The 27,034-nt window shown below is 40.6% G+C and overlaps 1 protein-coding gene across 1 annotated transcript; it reads right to left on the bottom strand.

The window, feature by feature from the left end:
* Positions 1-410: 410 nt before the first annotated feature.
* On the bottom strand, positions 411-25,683 carry c19h10orf90 (chromosome 19 C10orf90 homolog). The gene is made up of 11 exons (XM_034107460.1): positions 25,602-25,683; positions 24,746-25,498; positions 23,399-23,465; positions 17,545-17,636; positions 10,141-11,404; positions 6,733-6,885; positions 6,301-6,425; positions 5,662-5,833; positions 3,892-3,955; positions 3,465-3,555; positions 411-2,047 (listed from the first exon to the last, which is right to left on the bottom strand). The coding sequence occupies exons 2-11, from the start codon at positions 25,334-25,336 to the stop codon at positions 2,009-2,011; spliced, it is 2,658 nt and encodes an 885-aa protein (XP_033963351.1). The 5' UTR covers positions 25,337-25,498; positions 25,602-25,683; the 3' UTR covers positions 411-2,008.
* Positions 25,684-27,034: the final 1,351 nt, after the last annotated feature.

The raw sequence follows: 27,034 nt of genomic DNA, 5'->3' as shown, positions 1-27,034 counted from the left end.
TGTAAGGTGAAGTCACAGCAGTACATCCAATTGTTGGTTTCACCTTTTGAAATAGGAACTACGGGGTGCAGCCTCGTGTCATTACTCTCAGAAACCTCCATTTCTCAAAGTATTCTTTCAGGATTTAATATGAATCGAAATAAACCAAACTGAGGAGTATTTCACTGCATACTGATTTGACTGGAACCCAACTCTCGGCTATAGGCTGATAATAAGAGCTGATCTTTTGCTCTTTTTAAGAACCAGGATGCGTGAAGGAAGATAAGACGCAGGCAGTAAAATAGGGATTTCTGTTGGTGTGCAAAGACAAATAATAGTGAATAATAAATCCTAACTTTATGGAAATCCATCTAATCTTTGTTATTATGTCAATGCACTTTGGGGAAAAACAGAACTTTTTATTCCTGGAAAAACATTTATAGTCTTGTTTGGAATACAAATAAACAACATGTAAAAAGAAAACTCAAATATATAAAAGAAAACATATAACTCAATTCCAATATAGCATATAGTTGACTTTTAAACAATGACATTGCATAGTGAAACTGTCTTTAAGTTAAATAGAAAAACAACACAGTACATTGTTTCTCTAAGCAGCAGTCATGGTTCATAGACGTCTTATTCTACTGTAGTCTAAAATTACTCATTTTCGAAAGACAGGAACAATTATGAACCATGAGTGCTGTTATAAATGATCTCCTCTCATCCAAAACACCCACATGGAATAGGATTCAGCAAAAACTGTAGTGATCATCGTTCTCCTCCAAGACATCAGTGTAAATGTAGATGGATGAAACAGCTGGACTATGAAGGATCTCTGACTTAAAGGCTAATGAGGAAAAAAACAATTAGGAATAATGAAGAGCGTCTGTTGTTTTTAAAATAAATATTCACACATCTCACTTTTGATTTATTGTCAAATGCTCCATAATGTTGTTTAGCATTCTCACTTGGATCGCTCACATTTTAAATCTGCAAAATGGCGCGTCTTAGTCCATCATGAGACTAAAGACAGGGACAAAAGCTCTATTCAAATCTGCACTGTCCATTAACGGGGCATTTCCAGTGAGAAGAGGTCACATTCCTCCGTCTTACAGCTCATAGCTGGCACTGGATAATAGCAGAGCACCATTCAGGCTTCATATTTGCTGTATAATGAGGATGACGGTTAAAGAGTGTTCTGGAAGGGACTGAGAAGCATAATGAAAGTTTCTGATCACTACTCCACATCACATGAGATCATGTGAAAGTGGTTGTGTGAGGACATCAGTGCTTACTCTGAATCCCATTACTTGAAGTATTCTGGAAAGAAAGGCAATTTGCAATCAAGTGAAAACAAGATAACAGCGATAAACAGCAGACATGAATGTTTTTTGTCAAAAGCAAATCAGTCGGTGCTTTTATGAGGCTCAATGTGGTATTTAACCAACACAGAATGTTAGGACAGGACTTCATACATTCCTTTTGCCATCTTCAATTGTAATTGCATGGCACAAGGGCTTTTAAAACAGCTGATGCACAGGGAAAAGCACATGTTTTCATAAAAAGACAGATCTATGGCAATGTTTCAAAAAACCCAGAAGGTCTTTTCACAACACATAGTGCTTTTTGGGATTTTCAAAATCCTTAAGGCGTCAGATAATCCTGTCTTGAAATGCTATTTTTAAGAAGGACATCATTATCTTATGGCTGGATTTGTACAACACATCAGAATATTATATGTTTTTTGTCCAGATGTGAAGAAGAATTCTGGAAAAACCTTCAAAGCGGAAATACACTAAGCGATGTTAAATGACTGTCTGGACATTCGGAAAGATTGCCTTAGCTGTATCGTATAGAAAAAAACAGATGTTAAACTCTGTTACTTGAATATTGATGATACATGAGAGAAACAAACGAGGGCCAAAAGGACATCATATTATGTTCAGCACTGTCAAAGGGCAAAGGTCACTTCATCAGTCTGCCATGCAATGCTACAGGCTTTGTCACATCATCTCTTCATCGTCTTTCAGCTGTTGCTCCTTTGAAGAATCTGATCCAACAGTTTCTGTAATAAGAAAACAAATAAATGAATTTGTTAAAACACTTGGTGGCTATTGAGCACCACTCCTTTCAGGACCCTGCTTGATCTCTGGCACTGCCCCTCTCCCCGGTGTTATCTGCTGTAGCAGCAGTGAGGGTGGAGCAGCTGCATGTGGGTGCAGCTCTGCTGAATGGTGGCACTGCACTGTAGCGCTCTCTGCCACTGAAGGGCCTTTTGTTTCACACTAAACACAGGCCTCATACACTCAGCACAATGACACTGTTCACCATTTCTCTCCATAATGAGAGAAGGGTGTATGGAGTGTTTTAAGAGAGCATCAACAATACCTACAGCAATGAAAACTGTCCTGGGTGATATTCACTGATTAATGAAAATCAATTTCAGATGCATAGGAAGTATTTTTCCTTTTCTAATCAACTTTTCTAATCAAACTACTCAGAGAAATGCAAGAAAATGGCAAAAGTATGGCAACAGCGACATCTAGTGGACTAATAAGGTCATTGTTCTCAAAGCAAATTCAGTGTCAATAAGAAATCCCTCAAATATTCAATTCAATGTGACCCTTTTTAGAAATAAGCACACTTGGCATTGACATTGTATTCTTGCTGTTGCATCGCTTATTAACTTTTTTTCAGCAAAACAAAGATAACATATTACATATCATATCAACTGTATAACAAGTTCCCCAATCTAATGTGTGCACAATACAATTGTAACTTATCATATCCTTTTTAAAGCGGAAAATGCCCTTATCGCTCATCATTTTGTCAGATATTGTATCTCATTATTAATGCACTTATAAATCGACAACGCCAACATGTCCCCCTCAACAGATGAATATCCTTAAATGCGTTATACATCTAATTTACCTCCTGTGCATTGGGTTTCTATGGTTACAAATATATTTCCACTCTTTCCAGGTATGATGGACTTGCTAAGCAATTTAAAGCCATCATTTTTCACAGCTGCATTGCTGTAAAGAAAGGAAAGGGGAAAACACTTTGGCCATTACTAAATGTTACCCTTTGGAGGTAACATGCTTATTAACATGTTTTAATGGAATTCAGTGCATCATTTCTGCATACATCTTTTGATAAAAACCTCAGGGAGTTCATCATAGGCAAGCCTGGTGCTTCAAATACTAAGAGAACATAACACTGTTTAAAATAATGCAGTTCATCTAGATTAGTTAGTTACACCCATTAGTACAACACAATTCCTCATCTACATTTTTGAAAATCATCTTATTCTACACACTTTCCAAATATCTTGATGCATTGTTTTATACACGTATTCACCAAATGTATATCTGGCATCTTTACAATAAATAAACATACGATATGAGGGTTCGAAGAAGCGGGTTATTGAGGTTTAATGGGTTTTATTGATCAATGTTTTGTAAAAGAGATGTAGAGATTACCTTTTTGAAAAGCTCAACTCGCTGTCTGTTTGTCAAACACACCTCCCTCTTCTTCTCTTCCTCTTTTTTTCTCTTCCCCTCTCCTTGCGTTCTGTAACAAAATAACAAATGTGTGCCTTTTATGATTGTTGGTAGAGTTGCAAGTAAAGAAAACATATTCTGTATAAATCCACAGTCTAACACTTCAATCTGAAACTACTTCCTAATGGTTGTAGATACCATGAAGCAAAAAAAACAAACAAGTGAGGCAGGAAGGGAAATAAAAAACAGAAGTAGAGCAAAGGTCTTGGCAGAGGATGTTTTGTAAGGAGATGTCAACGATAGAGGCTCTGCGTTCCTTCACACATGATAGGAATACAAGAAATAAGGATGCATCTTCTTACAAGAAGAGGCATCAGACATTGTGCTGAGGTGAGGAGACACTCACTGCTTAGATCTCAGCTGCATCTCTCTCCCAGTCATGGCTCTATCTCTGGGTTTCAAAAGGTTATCTGGAAACGGGAACATATACACACACACACACACACACCACCACACACACACACACACACACACACACACACACACACACACACACACACACACACACACACACACACACACACACACACACACACACACACACACAGACACACATACACACTGCCGATGAGTTGAAGGCTCAAGAGCATGACAGTCTAGCTTTTCCTGATGTTGAACAGCCTCCTTTCTCACACAACAATAACATAAAACATGTTTAAATGAGGACCTTCTCAGGATATTTTATAATGTATAATTTCATTATCATGCAAGAAAGTTGAGGTTCCAAAATCCGGTATATTGTACATGAACACTTATGAAATTGTGATTTAGAAATCTCCCATTTTCCCAGCAGTCATTGCCCACTGGTGTATTTTCCGTCTTGGCCACTAGAGTGCAGTAAGAGCTACACAATCACTGTCACAAATCTTTACATTCTTTATTGTTCCCTGTGAAGCCTGGCACTGAATGAAAATCTCACCAAACATAACATTGCGCTGCGAGCTTAATGAAATGTGAAGGTCATGGAAATATTTTTGCTGAAATCAAATCACGCTATAACCTGTAATTTCATAGAGGAGCACTTGCATATATATGCAATAAAACAATTTGTTTCACATCTTACTTAAAGTGGATTTTATTATATTTAGTCACAGCTCTCTCGCTCCTTCTCTTCTTCATGTTTTTTCCCATAAAAAACGGACTCAACTTTATATTAAGCTGAAAATGTACTTTTACACTATTCATGTAATGGCCGGTTATGTGATCAATCACAAATATAACAAATTGTTTTTTATAGTGTTTTCTACACTTTTTTATAATTGATTAAGCTTTTCTATGCAATATCTGTTAAATAATTGCTAAACTTAATAGTACAACATTGAAATGTGGTGTTGTCATTGAGTAGTCGTAGTGTATCAACTACTGCTAACTCACTCTTTTGGCTTACAGAAGAGGGTTGTAGTGGATTTAGCAACTCTTAAAGCAAAAATGAATGTGTATGTTGTATATAATTAAGCAAAATGTTACCAATACACAATTTAAATCCAAATAACATGTTGATATAACAAATCACCTCTGGCTGGCAGAGAACTCTCTGCTTCATAGCTTCTCTTGATAACTGGACTTAAACTCCCACTGTACATTCTACATATATATTACATTTAATATTTAATAATCCATTCCTTGCACAATTCATGTATAATGATATTATCCTTCTTTATATTGTGTTACCGTACATTTGTATTTCCACATGTATATATTTTAACTTTTTAATGCTATTTTCTTTCTATTTCAGAAATATTTTGGATTGTTTATTTCTAGTGTTTTAATTTCTCTTATGTACATTGCCTTGTCTTTTTATGCTACTGCAACACAAACATTTCCCAATTTGGGATCAATAAAGTACTAATGTATCTATCTATCTATCTATCTATCTATCTATCTATCTATCTATCTATCTATCTATCTATCTATCTATCTATCTATCTATCTATCTATCTATCTATCTATCTATCTATCCATCTATCTATCTATATCTATATGGGCAGTTAAAAACCACACATATTGTCTGAATTGGCTTGCTCTTTGTTGTGTGTATGTGTGTGATTATGATGTGGCAGCTGCAGCATGACAATGGGCAGTGCAGCTGATGAGTGAGGTGAGGGTGGTGCTGTACCGTTCAGAGAGGTACAGTGGCCACTGCGGGCTATCCTCTGCCCGACAGCAGCGTCTGACCGAGGGTCCTCAGAACCTGCCAGCCCCCTCCTCTCCTGCGCCCGTCGTTCCAGCTCTCGCAGTCTTCCCTGGGAGCGACTGATGAAGTCCGGTCTGGACCTCTGCAGTGCATTCTGCCAAGACCAGAAACATATTGCTCTTTCTGACAAAACACGTAAGCCCAACTTCCCACTCCAACTGCCCCTGCAATATAGCTCTGGGCCACTCCTTGGAACACTCCAAAGTAAACCAGTAAAAATGTGTCATTCCCTTTTGCTGACACCTACAGTAAGTGTACTTTACTTGGTGTTCAGCCTGAGGGTCAAAATCATAGAAGAATCAAGAAGCATACTTGGATAGCATCATGAATCTTCACTGTTAAAATACTCAGAGCAACGATTGATAAGTCATAATAAGAGAACACCAAGGTCAGTAGAACAACTTCACATGGGATAAACCAGAGAGCATGTGAATGCGGCATTAGACATTGCAATATTCCAAAGGGATACACAAATTGTATGTCATATCTATTACATAACATTCTTTTTTTGAGAACTAAAATCCCAATCAAATTGTTTTATTTGCTAAAAAAAACCTGTACCTGTAGAGAAATAGTCTGAGGTGACCTTTCAGCGTCAGGACTCAGTGAAACAAATGCAGCATAGGGCTGGTTGTAGCACCCGATTCTTCTTTGATCTGGATGTGGCTTCATACATTTCCCTTCATCTATCACAAACAAGAAAATCAAATTATTTGCATTTCATTTACACGTGCCTTGGCTTTAGATGTCTGGGCCCAGAAGCCCTCTGGGCCTGCCATGACATATAGTATTTTCTTCATGGTATAAATCAAATATTCACAGTATGGAAGAGCCGAGACATTTAGACTACATCTATTATTGATTCAATGAAGGATGTAGCTCTGACAACAAAGTGTTGAGCTTGCAAACTTGTCAGCTAATTGCAACAAAGATCAATGTTTTATAAGGTGAGAAATTCTGATTACAATGAGGGGAGGAGAGAAGTTATGATACCTGTATTTCCTTGGGGTGACGCAGCAGAAACCTTCTCACAACTGTCACTTGGGGGTTTTTTCTTACTGAGTTGTCTTTGGAGTTTGATATTTGCTATGATGGCAGCTGCATTGACGGCAAGCACTTTCTCTTGAGTCTGATTGGAGCCGGGATCTGAAACACAAGAGGACTTTAACGTGAGTGAAGGGACAGTACAACTGTGACACTGACTGCTGTTGGGCTGCTGGGCACCGCGGGCAGATGTTAAAACTATTTTATAATCCCTGCCTCATTTTAAGGTTGACTGTATCAAATGTTAAGGCAAGGCAAGTTTATGTATATAGCACTTACGTGACAATTCAAAGTGCTTTACAAAACAAATTAAAATACTTTTTAGGAAGAAATACAGTAAAAACACATTATATAATGGCATTTTACAACAGCCATTACAAAGCAAAGATAATAAAATAATAAAAATAAACACCACAGGTATACAATACATGTTTAAAAGGCATACTGTAGTTCGAATATGAGCATCTCAATTAAAAGCAGCGGCAAAGAGATATGTTTTAGTCTTGAGTTAAAAATAGTAAGCGTTTCTGCGGAGGTGCATGATTTGGGTAGTTTGTTCCAGAGTGTCGGGGCATAACAGCTAAATGCTGCCTCTCCATGTTTTGTTGTTACTCTCGGAACCGATAGCAGACCCGTCCCAGAATACGTGAGGCACCTTGATGGCTCGTAATTATGTAGGAGTTCAACAATATACTTTGGTCCTAAACCATGTAATGATTTAAAAACTAGCAATAGTACTTTAAAATCAATTATTTGGCCGACTGGAAGCCAATGTAGAGATTTCAGAACCGGACTGATGTGATCCACTCTTTTAGTGTTAGTGAGGAAACGTGCAGCAGCGTTCTGAATCAGCTGCAGTTTTCTGATGGATTTTTTTGTCAGCCCTGTGAATACACTATTGCAGTAGTCGAGTCTACTGAAAATAAAAGAATGGACAAGCTTTTCTAAGTCCTGTTGTGACATTAGTTTTTTAATCCTCGACATATTCTTCAGGTGATAATAAGCAGACCTAATGACTGTTGTAATGTGGCTGTTGAAATTCAGGTCTGAGTCCATCACTACACCTAGATTTCTGGCTTTATTAGTGGTTTTGTAGTCTGCCGACTGAAGCTCTGTGATTACTTTTAATCGCTCCTTCTTTGCTCCAAAAACAATGATCTCAGTTTTTTGTTTGTTCAGTTGGAGAAAGTTCTGAGTCATCCAGTCAGTGATGTGCTCAATGCACTTGCTCAGTGTTCTAATCGGAGAATAGTCTCCTGGTGTGATTTAAAAATAAATCTGGGTGTCGTCTGCATAGATGTGATAGCTTAGATCGCTCTTTTTAATAATTTCAGCCAGAGGTAGCATATAAATATTAAAAAGCAAAGGTCCTAAAATGGAGCCTTGAGGAACCCCGCATGACATATTTGTCAAAGTTGATGTGTAGTTGCCTATTGAGACAAAGTTTTGTATGTCCTTTAAGTAGGAGCTAAACCAGTTTAGAGCTGTTCCTGAAACTCCCACCCAGTTTTCTAGACGGTCTAACAATATGTTGTGGTCAACAGTATCAAAGGCAGCGCTGAGATCTAATAATACTAAAACTGATATTCTGCCACTGTCTGTGTTTAAATGAATGTCATTTAAGACCTTTACAAGTGCAGTTTCAGTGCTGTGGTTAGGTCTAAAGCCCGACTGAAACACATCAAAACCGTCATTTAAAAACATGAAATGACTCAACTGTTGAAAAACAACTTTTTCAATCAATTTGCTTAAAAAAGGAAGGTTTGATATTGGCCTGTAATTATTCATTATGGTTGTATCTAAGTTATGCTTTTTTAGGAGCGGGTAATTACTGCAGTTTGCAGGGCCCGCGTAAACACCTGATTGAAGAGAGTTGTTTACTATGTGTAGTATATCTGAGGCCATGCAGGGAAAAACAGTTTTGAAAAATCCTGTCGGAATAATATCGAGGCTACAGGAGGAGGATTTCAGATGTTGAATAATGTCTTCCAGGTCTTTAGCATTTAAATTGAAATGATGTTGCCTACAGGCTTTTTTAATTAATTGATGACTCTCTTAATAAATGTGATAAAGATGATTAATTATTTCACACAGAGCTAAGACATTGTGAACAAAGAAACACACTCAGCAAAATACTCCCTTCTTATTTTACGTTTTACCTGGATATTCAGCAATCCAAAAATACCCATAATTAAACATATTACAATGTTTTATTTTGTTCCTTGTGAGGATATTGCACACACTTCACATCCATTTTAGAACTGTGGTCTCAAAACTAGGACTTGTCTCAGGGTAAGTCCCAAATTAGGAGTTCCGACTTAATGGAAAAACTTTCAATTCCCAGTTTTTTTTTATCCTGGAGTGTCAAAAGATAAACACAACAACATCATCTTCTCATGTAATGCTCAGCTGAAGCATTACATACAAATAACTTGCATCTTGATGTAAATGTAATAACTGAGGCTTGAGATACAACTTGACCAATAACACTTTCAAACAGCTCTGCATTTGTTTGATGGAGAATTACCTCTAACTTTAAATAGATCAAATTTGACATCTTATTTAATAAATGTATTTACTTTCTTGCCAAGAGTTAAATAGGAAGATCAATAGCACTCTTAATATTTTTGAGAGGTATCGATCTTCTTATCTAATTCTCAGTGAGAAAGTCTATTTACCAAAATGTAGAACACAACTCATTACGTTAAAACTCGCTTTGGTTTATCGAACCACAACCAACAACCAAGCATTACATCTGAAATACAAAGCTTTCATGGACTGGCTCCTGAATGTGCCAACAGAGTTGTGTCCCCTCACTAGAATAATACAAAGAAATAAACCTAAATGTTATAGCTACAGTACATCACAGGATCTGGATGCCAAACAAATCATAATGCTTTATTTTCACCATGTTTAGCAGCTTGTGATTTTGTCATCCTCCCCTGTGCTGACAGCGAAAAAATTAGACTAATAGATTATACATGCAAAGAAATGTGTGGGGGAAATGAAAGAAGGTGAAAATGAGAAAACTTGTAAGTACCAATGGGCCTCTGTGTCAAAGAAATGCTGTTTGACATTGGCGCAGATATATGTCAATTGCACTTAAGGCAGCAGATAAAGGAACAATCCAGTACAATCTTATAACGCCTATCAATAAGACATCATCAGAAAATATCAAACCTGAGAGTTCAACCCCAGAACGCTGCAGGGTGTGCAACAACTTGAAGCTAGAACACACACACACGGCACAGAGGAGATGTATATTTAGACATCGCCATCCTTTGAAAATGGAGATCAGAGACAAAGGGAGCCTGTGTGCTAACAGGAAGACTGTCAAGGGGGGACAGAGAAACCTACCCGGGGCCTGGATGAGAGTCAGACTGGGGGACGCTCTCCTCTCTGAATTCTCAGTCGGCCATCTTTCTTTCTGGCCTCCGTTCGGTGCGTCTGGCGCTTCATTTGCTGATGACGGCCGGCTGAAGACACTGTCAGAGTTCACAGGGTTGATATTGGTCTCTTGTGGAAGCCCAAAGCTCCATTTCCTGATGGCTGGTTGTCTCAAAATGTCTTCACTTGGCTCAGTGTGTCCAAACATATTGCTATAGCAGCTCAGTGGTCTGCTAGGCCTGCCCGATCTCTGTCCAACAGCCTCTGGGGAAACCTCGGGGGCTGCTATAGCAGGGGGTTTGCTGAAAAAAAGCTTCAGAGAGGATCTGTGTAACGTCCCACCATTTTGCTCTGCGTTTAAGTTGGATGTATTTGTTTCTACAGCAGAGTTTGGTGACTTTGTGGATTCTACAGGGTGATGTGAAGTGTGTTGTGAATGATTCTCCTCACTCCACATGCTGTCTTCATTGTACACTCCCTCTGTGTAGCTGTGTCTGTACTCCGGGTGCCTCGGGGTCCCCTTGGCTGGACTGTAGCTCTCTGTGTGCTCCGTTACTTTGATGATGGTAGCCTTTCTTCTGTGCACCACTGTGTCCAAAGTGTGGCTAGTTGGTGAGGTTGTGCTTTTTGCATTCATGACAGGCCCGGAAGTCATCCTTTGCTCTGTGACTTTGACTATAGTGGCCTTCCTCTGCACTGTGACCTGCATGGAGTTTGGGTCCATGGGTTGGTGGGCCAGTGGTGGAGAAGGGGAGTTGGAAAAGGGGTTTTGGCCAGGCAAACTAGATGATCTGCACACTTTCCTAGAAGAGATGGTAATAGAGGAGAAGCCAGCTTTGTTCTGAGGGATGATTGTTGTCACAGCGGAGTTTGCCTGTGAGGCGGGGAACAGTGGGGGGGTTGCCCTTATAGGCTGAACACTGCTGGTCCTGTGCAAAGGCGCGTGTGACTTGTTTGTTTCGGTGTTGCTTGTCCCTTGCAGCAGAGTGTGTGGTTTGCAGGGATCAGCAAAAGTGTTTCGATATGGAGGAGGAGGCTTGTGGGGGTCTATGCTGGTTGATTTCATCAGAGGTGGCTTCCTGTTGGTGTCTGAGCTTGTCCCTATGGGGGGTTCGTTGGACTGACTGCCTCCAGGGAAAACCGACACCCTCTTGGTATTCCAGGCTCTCCTCAGAGCTTGCCAGCCTACAGGTCTGTCCCCTTCAGCAGCAGGAAAGCTTTGTTTTTCTGGCACCTGCAGCATGTGGATAAAAGAGATTTTAAATGATAAAGATACTTAATTATGCATGGAAACACCATTCCACCCTTCTGTTTTTGCTAATGCCTCTTGCTAAATGTTTAGTCATTAATCAACACAGCAGACATGCTGTACAGTACGTTCATCTGGTCAATTGAGCTCTTGTGTGGCAAGTACAGAAAATGAAGCAGAACTTAATTTGATACGACATGACATATTGACAACATGACATAATCTCTAATAGAACATTTCAACGGCGGGTCAGCTGTCTTGACTTTCTTAAGGGCTTTGCTGTTTGTTCTTTAGTCTGATGACTCTCTCCATGCTTGACACAGTGAGGCAAAGCCAGCACACAGAAGCACAATGAGACTCTATCCTAAAAAGAAATGGAAAAAATAAATAAATCACAGATTCCGGTCCTTGGGCCAGAGGATTCTGAAGGTGTTTTTTTAGAACATTAAGAAATACGGATTTGTCCCTGATGCATGGGTGCATGGTAACCAAGTACATGTTCTCAAGAGCTGTAAGGAAGTACTTTTGTGATCAATATCTGTTCTTTAAGAAAAGTTTGATGCTAATACTTTGTACTTTTGAATATAGGTATTTTGCTTGTAACAGTGTATTTTAAACTGTGGTGATACTTTTACTCAAGTAAATATTTTAGTACTTTTTTTCACCACTGCCCTGATGCAACATAACATCCTGATCCCTAATTCATTATCGTTCCATAAACCTAATTTCAAAACAAAGTATGTGAATTTTCCTCTGAACATGCTTTTGCATGACGCTTTGTGGTGAACACTTTTCATCAAAGAGAGTAAACTGTTTGGAAAAGGCGTACAGCACAGAATAAACTCTTTTTTTGTATTCACGCCCTTGTTTTCTGTCGCGCGTTTGTTGTGGCTGAGAGCCAAGCCATGACAGCTGGGGGCTCGTCCACTTCTTTGTATCTGTGATACAGCAACGGATATAGGTGAGATTTGTGTTGGGAGTTGGTGCGCGTGTATACATTTGTTGGGAGCGCGTTTGCAGTGGGCCGGTTTCTTTGTTTCGGCTCGTTGTGGGAAGGACATAGATTTCAGATTGTTGTTTGGGGGACTGATTTGATTACTTTGTGAGGCTTTGATTTGTTTGGTATTATATTTCGGGAGAGTGGTTGCTTCTAGTTGCTTGTTCTTAGCCGTGGTCAGCTGTTTGTTTTGGTTTTTTCCTTTCTCTCTTGTGTGGGTTTGTTGGTGCGTTGCATGTGGAGCAGTGCGGAACGGTGCAGAGTTTTCCCTGGCAGGTTAAGCGGCGGTTCCCTTGGGATCGTTGAGCGGGGTGTGTAGTGTTGCGGAGAAAGTGGTAGAAGCTTTGGCTTGGGGCAGGGGCGGACTGGGACTACAAATCAGCCCGGGACTCTCGACCGGCCCACTTCGGTAGCGCCGGCCCACCGCAGATTTGTATTATCACTGGTCCCATTGTAACCACTGGCCCGGAGCATTCGTCCACAAAAAAAAATCGACTAATAATGAAGAAAATGAACACATTTGTTGCAATAGTAACGTATGCACTAACTACATTACTAGCCTACTTGTAGTACAACATTTGAATCATCAGTTCTCATTTTCCTCAATTGTTCATATTTGGTTTATTAAAATAATGATATTGTGGTCATTGTTAAAAAATGTCTGCTATTATTATGAGTATCATTATTTGTATAATGCACTTTCTGCCTTCCTGTCATTAGGAGTTAGACATGTAATGGCTATATGTAATTGATTTGATTAGATCCTTCATTATCCTAAACTGCTGGGACATTTCGCCAATACCTTTATATTGTCTACTCTTCACTTACTTGTCAGCATAGGTCGGCATTGATGTACAGAGCCGACAGAAGACCTTGTTTATATTGGCATCATATTGAGAGCAGTGCAGCCAGTGACGCGTCCTAAAACCAGGAAGTAAGCTGCGTGTTCCCTCGACAAAAAGCAACGGGATTTCTCCACAGGGTTTTGGAAAAATAGCTGGAAATAAGGTCTGTGGAAAACAAACCTGTTTGATAAATGCACGTTTTGTTCAGCCCGATAATCTCCACATGTCTACCCTACTTTTATAATTTTCGAATCATAAATCTAATCGATAGATTATAAAAGGGTTTTAGGACGCGTCACTGCACCACTAGAAGCCAACTCCATCGATCAAGCTGGCTGAAACTTTCTCTCCCTCTTCTTCTCATGCTCCCTGTCACTCTCCTTTAACTCCTCCGGTGACTTTCTTTTATTTGAAGATTGTTTTTTGCACGGCGCTTGACCGGTTACCGCTAGTATTAAAAACATTTGGCGAATGATTAGGTGGCGCGATAGTCTGTAGTGAAGGAGCGCGCTCCCGCTCACGGGAGCCTGCTCGCGCTGCGCTCCGCAGCAAACAGCTGTATATTCTTCACCCAACAACGACAACCGACTCACGGAACGCTATGTTGTGGCGTTAATAAACGAAACAATTTAACTAAATTGCTAGTCAAGATACCAATACCACAGAAAACATTTTTTTAAAGCAATATTTTTAGTGGCCCAAGCGGGCAAGTGGAAAATACGTTATGCTGGCCCGGGGTGTCTAGTGCTTCCGGGCCAGCGGGCCATTTAATGTCGAGCCCTGCCGGTTACCGGCCGGCCCACATCGTCCGACCGGCCCACTTCAGTACCGGCCCACCGGGATTCGTCCCGAACGTCCCGATGGCCAGTCCGCCCCTAGAGCATGGCCGTGGTCTCAGTAGTGTTGCTAGCTTGCTAGTCACTTTGCTGGATTAGCGGTCTCCAGTGCATAAATACCCACCACAAGTAACTGCATGAAGACTAGGGAGGAGATTAGTCAGTGGGATGGTGAGTTAGTGGGGAAATCACTTTGGACGCATAATAAACGTGGTGGTATCTGTCCGGTTGGTTTTTGTTTTTGTTCTCCTCTTTCGGTTTAAAGGTCCGGTGTTGTGTTCCGGTGAGGGGTCGGTGTAAATTAAGATGGCTGACGTAGAGGCATTTATTGAAGCTCCGTCTCAGGAGTCTCTTGCCACTTTCTCAAGAGAGCAGCTGCTCTTAATTGCTGAGCATTTCTCTGTGTCTATTGTCGGTGATAGAAGGGTGAAAGACAACATAAAAGACTATCGTGTCGACATTATGTGAGACAGGAGTGTTTTCTGCAAAGGAAGAGGGGTTTTTGTTAAAACCTTTTTTTCAGGCTAGTTCACTGTCCTTTGAGCAGCAGAAGGAGATGTTGTTGTTGCAGCTGAGTCATGACAAAATGAGGTATGAGATGGAGTTTGAAAAGGAAATTGCAGTGGAGCGGATGCGGATGCGGCAGGAGACTGAGAAAGCCAAACATGGAAGGACAACGTCTTTCTCTGGTCAGAGATGGTGCGGTGTTGGGTGAGTGGCACGGTGAACAGGTGCTCAGATCTCCTCATCGGTTCGATGCTAACAACTTGCGCTTGTTACCGCAATTTAATGAAAGTGATCCTGACACTTTTTTTTTGCTTTTTGAACGTGTAGCTAGGGCTAGAGATTGGCCTGATGCGGATGCTCTGATGCTTCAGTGTGTTCTCACAGGGAGAGCGCAGTCAGCATATTCCTCCTTATGTCTTTAGGATAGCGATAGTAAAATAAAATCGGCGGTGCTTAGAGCGTATGAACTGGTGCCATAGTCCTATCTACAGCGTTTTAGGTCCTTTGAGCAAAAACAAGATCAAACATATGTGGAGATGGCGAGGGATTTGTCTGTTCATTTTAAGCGTTGGTTAACTGCTCTTGACGTCACTACTTTTGACGATTTGTGTGAGCTCATGACTTTGGAACAGTTCAAAAATATTCTTCCAGACAAGATTGCTACTTACATAACAGAACACAGGGTCACTTTTGCGGCTGAAGATGCTGTGGCAGCTGATGAGTTTGTGTTGCTTCATAAAAGTAGGTTCGGAGGGCGCTCTGGGGCCCTGGCTGTTTTTGAGGGAAGTAGAAAGGTTGGTTCATTTGGGATGGAGCCAAGGAACTTGGGTTTTGTCAAATCTGAGGGGATAATAGTGATATTTGCCACTACTGTCGCGAAAAAGGCCATTGGAAGGCAGACGGTCCTGCGCTTAGAGCAATATCTGAGGGAGGAGGATATTTTGTTGGGCCTGTTGCGTTGGCTGCTCCTGTGGAAAGCTGCTGTGTTGCCGATGTGCTTACATCCCACTTAGGTGGATCTGAGGTTTTGGCATCTTATGCTCCATTTATACGAGACGGCTTGGTGTCATTGGTAGTTAGTAATGTCAGAGTTCCAATCAAAATCTTGCGAGACACAGGGGCTTTTGACTCCTATATTGTTGACTCCGTTTTGCCTCGTTTGTCTTATGAAAGTGACACTGGTGACACCCTTCTGAGTTGGGGAATGGGATTAAAAGTTCTTCCTATTCCTGTTCATAGGATGTATATTGACTGTGGTCTTGTTAAGGGTGAGGTGGCTGTTGGTGTGCGTCCAGCTTTGCCAATCGAGGGGATACAGTTCATCCTGGGCAACGGTTTGGCAGGTAGCAGAGTCTGGACTGATGTTCCCCCTGTGCTTTTAGTGACTGGCGGTCCGATTGAGTCAAGGTCTGAGGAGAGCTCTACAGTGTTGGCAGACGTCACGTCCTCTTGTGTGATCACTCGTGCTATGGGCAAAAACATGTTTAGAAAACAGAAGACAAGTATTGTCCCACTAGTCAAAGTGGTCGGGGCGTTGATGGTGGTCGTGGTGGCGGCAGCGTTGATGGTGGTCGTGGTGGCGGCAGCGTTGATGGTGGTCGTGGCGTCGGCAGCAGGGGTCGAGGAAGAGGCAAGGAAATGTCCTGCTATCGGTGTGGAGACCAAGGACACATGGCTCGTGACTGTGGGCATGCCAACGACCGGAAGTGCTATTCCTGCGGTGGGCTTGGTCACATCCAGAGACGTTGCAGTAGGGTGAAATGTTACAGGTGTGGCGACATTGGCCACGTTGCGGTGCATTGCAGTAAAGCCAGTGAAACTAACTGCTACAACTGAGGAAACATGGGCCGTGATGGTAATGTATTGTCTGTCATACTGTTTGATAAATCGTTCTCGCTCTGCCCATCCTTTTAAAGTGTGCTTCTCAGGTTGCTTACCTGTGTTGCTAAAGATGTGGCTGGGTGTGGGAGGAGCGGTTGGCAGTGTGAGGGGTGTATGTTGCAATTGTTGGAAGTGGGGTGCCGTATGTCTTGTATTCTTGTTGTTCATTACTGGTGTTTTGTTTTGTCAGGGTTGGTGTGCCGGTGGTCCTGGGGACACGACTTTAAGGGGGTGGGTGTGACGACCCCTGCCTTGTTATCTCTGGTGTGTGTATGTTCCTTTAAGGTTTTCCCTTTGGTCTATCAACTGGGATTGAGGACACCTGGCAGCCGGTACCAGAGGGTTAAAGGGCCTGAGTGAGACCTGCAATCTCTCTCTGGCAGGAGAACGCAACGTGAAGAGCAGCCACGACCAGCTGACCTCTTGTTTCGTCGTTTGTTTTGCCTGTTTGTGTCCTTCAGCAGCAGTGAATAAACTCTTTTTTTCTATTCACGCCCTCGTTTTCTGTCGCGCGTTTGTTGTGGCTGAGAGCCAAGCCATGGCAATAGTTTTTCCCACGGAATGCTACACTTTAAATTAATGTAATTTGATTGCACCATTTATTATTTACGGCCATTTCTTGGACTCTCTTTTGGTAAAAGTGAGTGGTCCAAATGAAAATTAAAACTTGTGTCTATTGTATCAACACATCTTTAATAGGAGTGCATTTCAACTTTTTGTTATCATTGTGGATATAAATAAGGCCCTTATATAGTTTCTTTATTTTCTATTCTTTTTACTTCATTATTATTATATATTTAACTAAATAAACATTGTAGAAATGCTCTAAGTATAAGCAACATCAATACATAAGCAAATGTGAACCTAACTTCTATACTTTGCGAACAAGAATGTATAAAATCATTTGCACAAGAGCACGGTGTTATCAAGCATAAGACTACTATTAGAAGACTTAATGTCACCTCAGTGTCCAGGCTGACATACTATGCACTCCCAACACACACAGACCCACTGATATACGTCATCATCCTACCTAAATGTAAAACAATCGTACATTACCTGTTGAATTTTGTGAGACTCTTGGTCAGGTGACTGCCACGTCTTCACACCCAAAGCACTTAGACTGTTGTGACTCCTCTCCACCTCTCCATCTATGTATAAAAGCAAAACAAACTGTCACATTGCTCACAAGACATGCTCTCTCTCTTTCACACACACACAAACAGAACTTAGGCCTTCCTTCCTGTGTGTCAATGTTGACACTGTCAATATTGAGGTTGGCACAGTAAAGTGAATCTAGCACCACCCCAGAGCCACTTCTCTTTATCCTCAGGAGGCCGGGCAACTTCACTAGTCTGCCTCTCAGCCCTGACTGATACTCCATTGCCAGCCCGACGGCTTGTCTGGCTGCATTTCCACCTGCTGCTGTTACCATGGCGACTGGCTCTCACTTTGGGATAACCCCTCGAATCCTGTGTGGGTAATCCGTTTTTCATTTTAAGTGAAAAAATAAGAGGCAAGGTGAAAATTGCACCACTTTGAAAATGTGATTGGACCTGAAAAACAAAAAGTTGTATCTACATAGGGGTCCTCTGGTCTCTTTCACTCACATTGTTCTACTTGCTGCCATCACATCTAATTTATTTCTTTGTAAAGGGCCCCGTATTAACTTGTGCCCCCAGAAAGAGCTTCTCTCATTACTTCCTGGCTCGAATTACCTTTTTTTCTCAATCAACAGCAGCTTAACATCCCGACGGAAAATAAAGAAGCAGGACCATATGGCAAACACCCTCTGAAGTCACAACCCTCCCAATTTATTCTTCATCCCCATTAAGTTTAATCTAAATAGTATGTGTGGAAATTGGCTAGTCTGTCTAAACATGATGGCCCTTGGAGCACAAAATCCAATTTTATTATCATCTGTTCATTAACATTGGGGCCATTTTGTCCAGTAAATGTGACTTTTGTGGAAAAGAAGGCACTGGGGGTCTGCAAATGGACCTCAAGTATGATTCTGCAAGGGTTGTCAGAAAGAAAGAACCAGAAAGAGGGAGAAAGGGAATGACAAAGTGGTGGAATAATTTGCTAGCTGGAGTGTAACCGAGTCAGTTGGAGGAATTGTGGAAGGAATTTCTGATAGTCTCATTTGTTTTTCAGATGTGGAATTGTGGATTTAAATATACTGACAGCTGAGGAAAAGCAACCAGCACCGAAACAAGACATATTTGGAGGCACTTCTGCATAGAAATGTTTGTTTATTATCATCTTTCTCTAACTCATTGCTGGGATTTCAGCCGTGGCACATTTTATGCACCTGAGTAGCATAATTATTCACTGTGAAGTAACTCAAAATGTGACATCTATTGCCGATTTGATTGACTATCAGATTTATAATTTATCTAAGGGCATTGCTGGAGATATTCCACGTGATATGCAAGTTTTCTTAAATTATTCTTTAATATTAAAGGGTTGAACACAAGCTATCATGCTTCATAAGGCTTGATGAATAAATAATCAGACCTAGCATGACATTATGTTACACCTTATACTTAGATGATACCTTTAATCCTATTTTACAGCCTGTGCACGTAACTAATAATGTGTAGCCTCCAGTATATGATGCCATTAAGGTTAATACTTGAAACACCCCTTTTCTATAAGAGTTCCTTGCTGCCATGGATAGATTGCTTTGAATTCTGCAGGCAGCCCGAGCCTTGCCACAATAATCTCTGGTATAAACAAGGACAGGGCTGAAAGATCCAACCTCAGATCAAACTCAGAGAGTATGGGCCTGCCATGTTCAAAGATTAACAGGGCTCCTTCTTCAATCAGTCTGCATCTCTCCTTATCTTTCTGCCTCCCCCCGCCTCCCTTTCCTTCTCTTTTCCCTCACCTAATAGCGCCTTTCCTTTACCTGAAATCCTGCCTAAAGACTGGAACAAAAGTCAGGACATTGTACCTGAAATTGATTTTATTTTAGGAGCAGAAGGTTGTTTAAAGTGTTCATATTTACAGTGTGAACTCTTTAAAGAGGACAGGGGCTGCATGGAGCCGATTAGAGGCAGGTAAACTATATACTGTAGCTAGTCAGCCCTGAAATAAGCTTTTTATTCTCCCTCTAGCCAACCCAGCCCCTGCAGTTGCAACCCAGTCTCACGGCATTTCGTGTTCACCAACACGATTCTTAATCTATTGATTCGTGTTCACCAACACGATTTGCCCCTTTTTTTCGTGTTGCACAGCACGATTTTAAAAGCAATGTATTTCTACTGGTAATGTGTTTCGTGCCTGCAGGCTGCAGCACGTCTTTTTCTCCGGTCGGGTCGTGGAAGACCGGAAGCTGTGTGGTTCATAAAAACATGTTCTTACTCAATATCAAGCCACAGTTATTGCTTTTATTTTAAATCGTATAATTTCGGACTTTTGTTGTCGTCTGTGAGGAAAATAAATGGGGCTCAGAGCCTCAGGATACTGAAATCTGTATTTTTTAAATCTTTTTTTCCTTTTAATTTGTTATTCTTTTCAAAATAACACACTGTTATTTACTCACCAATAACACACAATTATCCTTGCTTTTATTTATTGGTTTAATTCCATAATCTCGGGCTTTTTGTCCGTCAGGAACTGAATTTCAAAATAAATATAACCGGAAACAGACGTAGGCATTTCGAGCGATTACCCAAGATCCTCAGCTATGCTTTTAAGCTCGCTGATTGGATGTGTTAGCCGCAATGCATGCTGGGATTTGGTGTTTATATTATATGAAATCCGAAAAACATTTTAAAAGTATAAAATAATACTTAATTCCGAGTGCTCTTGCTTTTCTCTTTGAAAGTCATCACATAACGGCATTGTAATACACGGTTCGGCTGCATTACATATTACAGATCTGCCGTAGTTCTTTATTTAGAGAGCCCTGATGAGAAGACCTTTGGAAAAACTGGAAGAAATGGCGCCGAAACTGAATACTTGACGTGGATCACAAATATATCAACAATTAAACAACGTCTTCAATTTCTCTTCACACAATACGTCTCCTTGCATTATCAACACTAATTCGGCTGACTTTTACATTTGATCTAATTCATAGATAGGTTATATTTACACCATAACGGTGCACAGCTGATAGAAAAGGACTGTAGTTTTCAAAGATATTACTGATTTTCTTTGAATGTAAGAATGTAAATACTGAGTCTGAAATAGTATAGCAATATGCTGTAAAATGATGTGAAAGCATGCATAAAACTATACATCTTCAGATGTACATACACACTAATAATACAAAGTTATTATGGCTGTGTGCACCTTGTTCGCACCTCCTAGTGGTTAAAGCACGTTATTGAATTATTGTTTTTATGTGTTATATTTGATTAAAAAAATATTAAGAGTACATACTTTCATAGGGGGAAAGTATAAATATAGAAATATAGAATATAAAAAATCAAGAAGATACTATAAGTGATCTCTACAATACAACAGTTTAGTGCAGGATGTACACAGATATTAATAGGAGGAGGTGCAAAACAGAAAAACGGATTAACCTTTATTTAAACATTACATATTAAATATTATGCCTGACAAAGTAATTAACGTCTAATATATTGCTTTCCTGCAATGTTAACTATGTTGAAGCACTTATTTTAACTGATATTATACACATTCCAGGGACGGGTGGCGCAGTGGTCTGTGCATCCGATCATCAGATCAAGGGGGAGTGCTGGGGAACTCCAGTTCGAAACCCGCTCTCGCCGCCACCCGGATTTGCTCCTGTGGGTATTGTCCACAGTAATGATCATCAGATCAAGGGGTGAAACCCGCCGCTGCTGCGTCTGTAAAGCCGGTGGGTCCTTGGGCAAGACCCTTCACCTGAACTTGCTCCTGTGGGTATTGTCCACAGTTTCTGACCATTGCATGTATGATGTGCAATGTGTGTATATGTAAAGCGCTTTGAGTCATTGATAATGCGCTATAATAAATGTAAGGAATTATTATTATTATTATTAATTATACTCTTATGTATGTAGATAGAATAAGAAATGTGCAGAATATGACAGTTTAATGGTGGAGGTACACACATATTGATAAATGTCTTATGCACTGTTGAGGAACCTGTGACCCAAGTTTTTCATTCGGTGCATAACTACACCGTAGTTGTGTATGATATATCAATAAACCTTTGAAAATCTTGAAAGGGATGTGCAAAATAGCCATAATATACAGTCTTTAATTAACTATTAGTAGAGAATAACGAGTAATGAATATACTTTATTACTTGTTTCCATTCATGTCAATTGCAGATACATGTTTAGTCTTCTCAAGCACCAACTATCAAATATCTCTCCTGATTGTTGGCACTTGACAATCACCTTACCTGAATTTTACTCAGGTGTAACTAAAGTCTGATTTAAGGGTTGTTTATATTTCACATAATTAATCAGAATCTGTAAAGTAACTCAAATAAATGCAGTGGAGTAAAAATACCAGGTTAACCTCTGAATTGTAGTGGAGTAGAATTAAAAAGTAGCAATGAGCTGTCATGTGGGTATACGGCATTAATATAATGCTGCGCATTATGGACACAAGTGATTTTCACCCATTTATTAATTATATGTTTTACATTTGATAACACCAATGTGTTTAATAATGGCAACTTCTAATTGTGGGAAAAACGAAAACGTTCAGTAGAGACGTCCCATAGAACATTTTGCGAAACACAATAGCCAGCATGTGTAGTTCTGGAGGGGTGTTCGATTCCAGTTTTGGATAGTCTGGCGTGGTTTCGTTCCATTTCACACAGCTGTTTGACGCTCTGCGTAACCTTACGGGAACTGTAGTCCTAAACGATAGCTGGGGATTATGGGTAGTGTAGTGTCTTCGGCCATCCTAAACTCAGAAATGTTGACAATCGCAATGATGCTCGAAATGTCTCTTATAGGCCTACGTCTGTTTCCGGTTATTTTTATTTTGAAATTCAGTTCCTGACGGACACCAAAAAAGCCAGAGATTATGGAATTAAACCAATAAATAAAAGCAAGGATAATTGTGTGTTATTGGTGAGTAAATAACACTGTGTTACTTTCAAAAGAATAACAAATTAGAAGGAAAAAAAGATTTAAAAATACAGATTTCAGTATTCTGAGGCTCTGAGCCCCATTTATTGTCCTCACAGACGGCAACAAAATTCCGAAATTATACGATTTAAAATAAAAGCAATAATTGTGGCTTGATATTGAGTAAGAACATGTTTTTATGAACCACACAGCTTCCAGTCTTCCATGACCCGACCAGAGAAAAAGACGTGCTGCAGCCTGCAGGCACGAAACACGTTACCAGTAGAAATACATTGCTTTTAAAATCGTGCTGTGCAACACGAAAAAAAGGGGCAAATCGTGATGGTGAACACGAATCAATAGATTAAAAATCGTGTTGGTGAACACGAAATGCCGTGAGACTGGGTTGGCAGTTACCCCTCGGCCATATTTGTTCTTGCACTGATCAGGCACTAAACATCCATTGAAATGGAACCTTTGGGTGTTCAGCCAATTTTCTGTTGTGCAAGAGAGTAACTTCATGTTTTTTAATTATGTTTGACCTTTTTCTTCAAGGTACAACTTTGACATAACAATCAGTGTTGCATAATGGAGATTTGATTGGTATTAGGAGATTATTTTAGGATGTGTCCGGCACTATAGTTCGTGCTGTTGGTTTGTATGTCCACAACAATTTCCCCAGCCTCTGGCAACCACAATATTTGACCCAGGATGCTGAAATTTGGTATGGAGATCAAGTGTGTGTGAGGCTTTGTGTGTATACGTGGGGACAGTGATTGCAAACGAGTGATTACTCAACTGAAAACCCTGCAGTTCTATTTTTTATTGTAAACACATACAGCAAAAATCAAGAGCTTACATACCATGGTGCCTGTTGGCTGCTGTTCTATTCTTCTGAAAGGTTGGAGTGATGGCTTGTTTCAATTTCAACTATAAAGAAACAGCCCATTAGAAAGAAAAGTGTAATATTTTTGGAAAAACACGTATTCACTTTCATGCATTTAGATAAGATCACACAATCACATCACTCTCATGTTTGATGGTAAATATGGAGCTGATATAAATAGAAAGCCAGCAGCCTGTTAGCTTAGCCTCTCACAAAGATTGGAAACATGGAAAATGGTAGCTTGGTTCTTCATGAAGGTAACAACACATATAAGACACACTCTAATACTCACTAATTAAGAGATTGTATCTTGTTTGTGTAAACCAATTAAAAAAACTTGCTTGCTATCCCCATATGTAATTCTTTCTCGTTTTTAGTCTTTGTGCAAAGCTACGCTAATTGTGGTACAAGATATTTCGTATAGGCTACAGCCATGAGTGTTATCAATCTTCTGATCGACCTCTCAGCTAAGAGAGCAATGTGTATTTCCCTAGAATGTCAAGCTATTCCTTAGAACATAAACCAGGGCTCATGAACATTCTCCCATTTTTTAAAATAAAATTCCTGTCCTTAAAAATCCCCTAAAAATCCCGGCACTGGCACATAATAGCAAAATCAGTGCTGAGGTTGAATTGAAAAGTCACAAGGGAAGGGATGTGCTTTGTGCATCAGCTCAGTTGAAGCCCTGGTACAGCACAGCAACTTATCGATTTTGAAAGTCATATTATCTGTAATAGCCTCTACTCCCATTGAATGTTCTCTGTACATTAACTTGCATCCTCTCAGGGCACAAAGCTCAATCTCACAGCTCCAAATGAGTCGCAAACCATTAGAGAATGTGTGTAGTTCCTGCAGAGTAAGCGGTTTTCAAAGGATGCCTGAGCTGTGCCTGTGGCCTGGGTAACTGAGACTACAAATGGCTCTCTGTAGCACTGTGTGTTTGAGTCAGGGCCTTGCCTGGTACTACGCACCATCACCTCCATTACACACTGCTTTACCTTCAGACTTACAGAGCTTAAAATGTGTCACTGATAAGTCAGGACGAAAGTCACACACCCTGAGAGGACTTTATTACCAAGTCTAGGGTAAATAAGTTCAGGGTCTTTGAAAGGCACATTTTAAAAGGTTGATACATTGAAGAACAATTGTTTGAGGGAAGAATGCTTCAAAATATATCTTATATTAAAGACGGGAGGCATAATCAAATATAATTGGTTACTTCCTTCCTTTTAAAAGGCAACGGGTGTCACTGTTTTACTCAATATTCTTTAAGAAATCTTTCTGAATATATGTTAAAGCTTTGGTTAGGTTTTGTGTGTTTTACCTGGCCTGCAGATTGGTCCGAAAACTTTTGGTGGCAAGCATCAGCCACCATCATCACTCTTCTTTGGATTGGCAGCCATCCAATTTTGACTGGAGCAATATTACTGGGGTGAGCCTTCTCCTTCTTTGGTGCCTGCATCATATGAGCTCTCTCCCAGCTTCCTCTGTGCTCTGGAGGAGAAATAAACCCTGTTTGGAGGGACTCCTGGCTGCCCAGGGAACTCTCACACCGACTGGGACTCCCACATGAAGATGAACTCCTGCTGAAAGACGGGATCCCTGGCTGTCTCCAGGCACGTCCGGTTGCCTCTTTGTGGAGAGCAGGCATGGATGATGTCCGATCACTGAAAGCTGGAACCTGATCATGAACTGGGGCTCTCAGAAGTTCCCTCTCTATTCTCTGTAGGTGCTCGAGCCAGCCGTCCAGCTGTCGTCCTTCGATGGCACTCTGGGGCCGTGGTGCCTGTGGAGGACGAGAAACCCGGGGCAAAGCCTCTCCTTCTGGTATTAAGCTCTCCCAGTAGGACTCATCTGCGGATTTCCTCCAGTTCGGAGCTCTCCGTAGATGGGCAGCTGGCATGCGGAGAGTCATCCTAGGAGCTCAGGTAACCAGCCTCGAGTTTCAGCCCACAATGAAAGCCCTTTACGGTATTAATCAGACTCCCTAGCTCAATAGGACTTCTTACCATGAGGCATGCCTGATATGCACTTCGAGGAATAAGTAGCTACAAGAATGCAGGAGGTCATCGTTGATCTGTTTTGAGAAGGTTCACATTGCAATTAGAAATAGTTGCATATATTCGATGTACAAAAAGACCCTGCTTTCATTACTCCGCTCCTGTGTTACTGATACTTACAAATCCATCCTCTTTCACTTGCTCCCAACTCTTCATTCCTTGGTGGTTTAGGAAGTAAACACTCTGTCTTGTTACAAACTAGGTGCTAGTGGGTACTGTCTCCAGTGAAGCATTTAGCTATGTGAGGGATGCTTTGCCGAACAAAGGACTTACTGAGCACAAGGGCAGAACATCCAATACAGAGAGGGAGATGGGAAGAGACAGAGGGGTGGGCGGGCTGAAAGAAAAAACTAACACTTGTTGATACAATTCTAAAAGAAACAATATCTCCATTCAAACAAAGAACATCATTGACATTCAGCGTTTTAATTATTAAACCATCCAGTTTGGGGTTTCTGCAATTCAGACACAGTGTTGAAAAGAGCAAATCAAACTTTCTGACATTCAGGCATCCTTAGAAATGATAGCGCATCACTAATTAGGAGATTATCCATGTCGTTCCATGAGTCACTTACTGCTTCAGAAATCCTCTTTGTTAATTCCCAGTGTTTATGCTCTTCCCTGTGATCTCGTGGTTGGTTGGTGACCTTATATCCTCAAGCGTCTAACTGAGCCATGTGACATTTGAAAGACTTTCTTTAAAATGGGCCTGTGTCCTCTTGGAAAAATGTAGCATGGCCCACATGATGTCCCACAATGAATGAGTGAAGGGTATTCCCAAGATAGAGATATTCTAGCTGGAGGCCATGTTTGTATCTAGCATGGCGGAACACAAATCATCAACGATACAATTTCTTCCTAAAAAGAATTGGCATTTGCTTGGATGTTTAATTATTTGTTGTGTTTCTCAGTGGATTATCAGTCCCAAATGTGTTTCAAAGCTATTTCAGTGCCTCTTGGTGGTATAACATTTCCCAAACATCTTACAAAGACAGAGATAAGGAAGATACATCTCGAATATCAATTCCCGCGACCTGCTTTAGGACACCTTGTCAAGCTGAGAAGCAACACACAGAATGAATATGCCATGGTGTAATACATTTTGCATATTTTTGTCCTATTCGCTTGGAAAACAACATCAAAACAAATCAAAAGCTAAGTTGAGTAAGAGACATTTAAACCAGTTTAAAAAGAAAAGGGTCTTGGAAATGAAAATAACCTTGAAAGCGGCACCGCCCTCTGCTGGCAATTCTCCAACATGACAAGTGGAGAAAGTGAGCAAATGAGGGCATGGATAAGTTTGAAAGACTGCTCTAAAAGATGACATGACAAGATGCAATATTTGTGCTAATAAGATAAATAATGATGAGCGGATTCAAATGCGTGCATCAGGTGCCTCTGTCCGATGGCTTCTATCTCGCACCTGCCGCTCAGTAATAACTCTTATTACACATCACTGCTCAGAATAGTTTGGCTCTCGATTCATCCTTAGGCATAACAAGAAAGAAAGAACAAAGGACATGGAAAAAGACAGCATGGACACAAATGTTGTG

This window comes from Pseudochaenichthys georgianus, chromosome 19 (genome assembly GCF_902827115.2).
Source record: "Pseudochaenichthys georgianus chromosome 19, fPseGeo1.2, whole genome shotgun sequence".
Lineage (NCBI taxonomy): Eukaryota > Metazoa > Chordata > Actinopteri > Perciformes > Channichthyidae > Pseudochaenichthys > Pseudochaenichthys georgianus.
This window is presented reverse-complemented; position numbering and strand designations above follow the sequence as displayed.

Coding starts and splice junctions, on each gene's coding strand:
- c19h10orf90 (XM_034107460.1), bottom strand. CDS start 25,336: ATGACTCTCCGCATGCCAGCTGCCCATCTACGGAGAGCTCCGAACTGG. Junction 11,405..17,544: donor AGTCTCACAAAATTCAACAG/GTAATGTACGAT, acceptor CACATGCTGCAG/GTGCCAGAAAAACAAAGCTT. Junction 6,426..6,732: donor GTCACCCCAAGGAAATACAG/GTATCATAACTT, acceptor TGTTTGTGATAG/ATGAAGGGAAATGTATGAAG.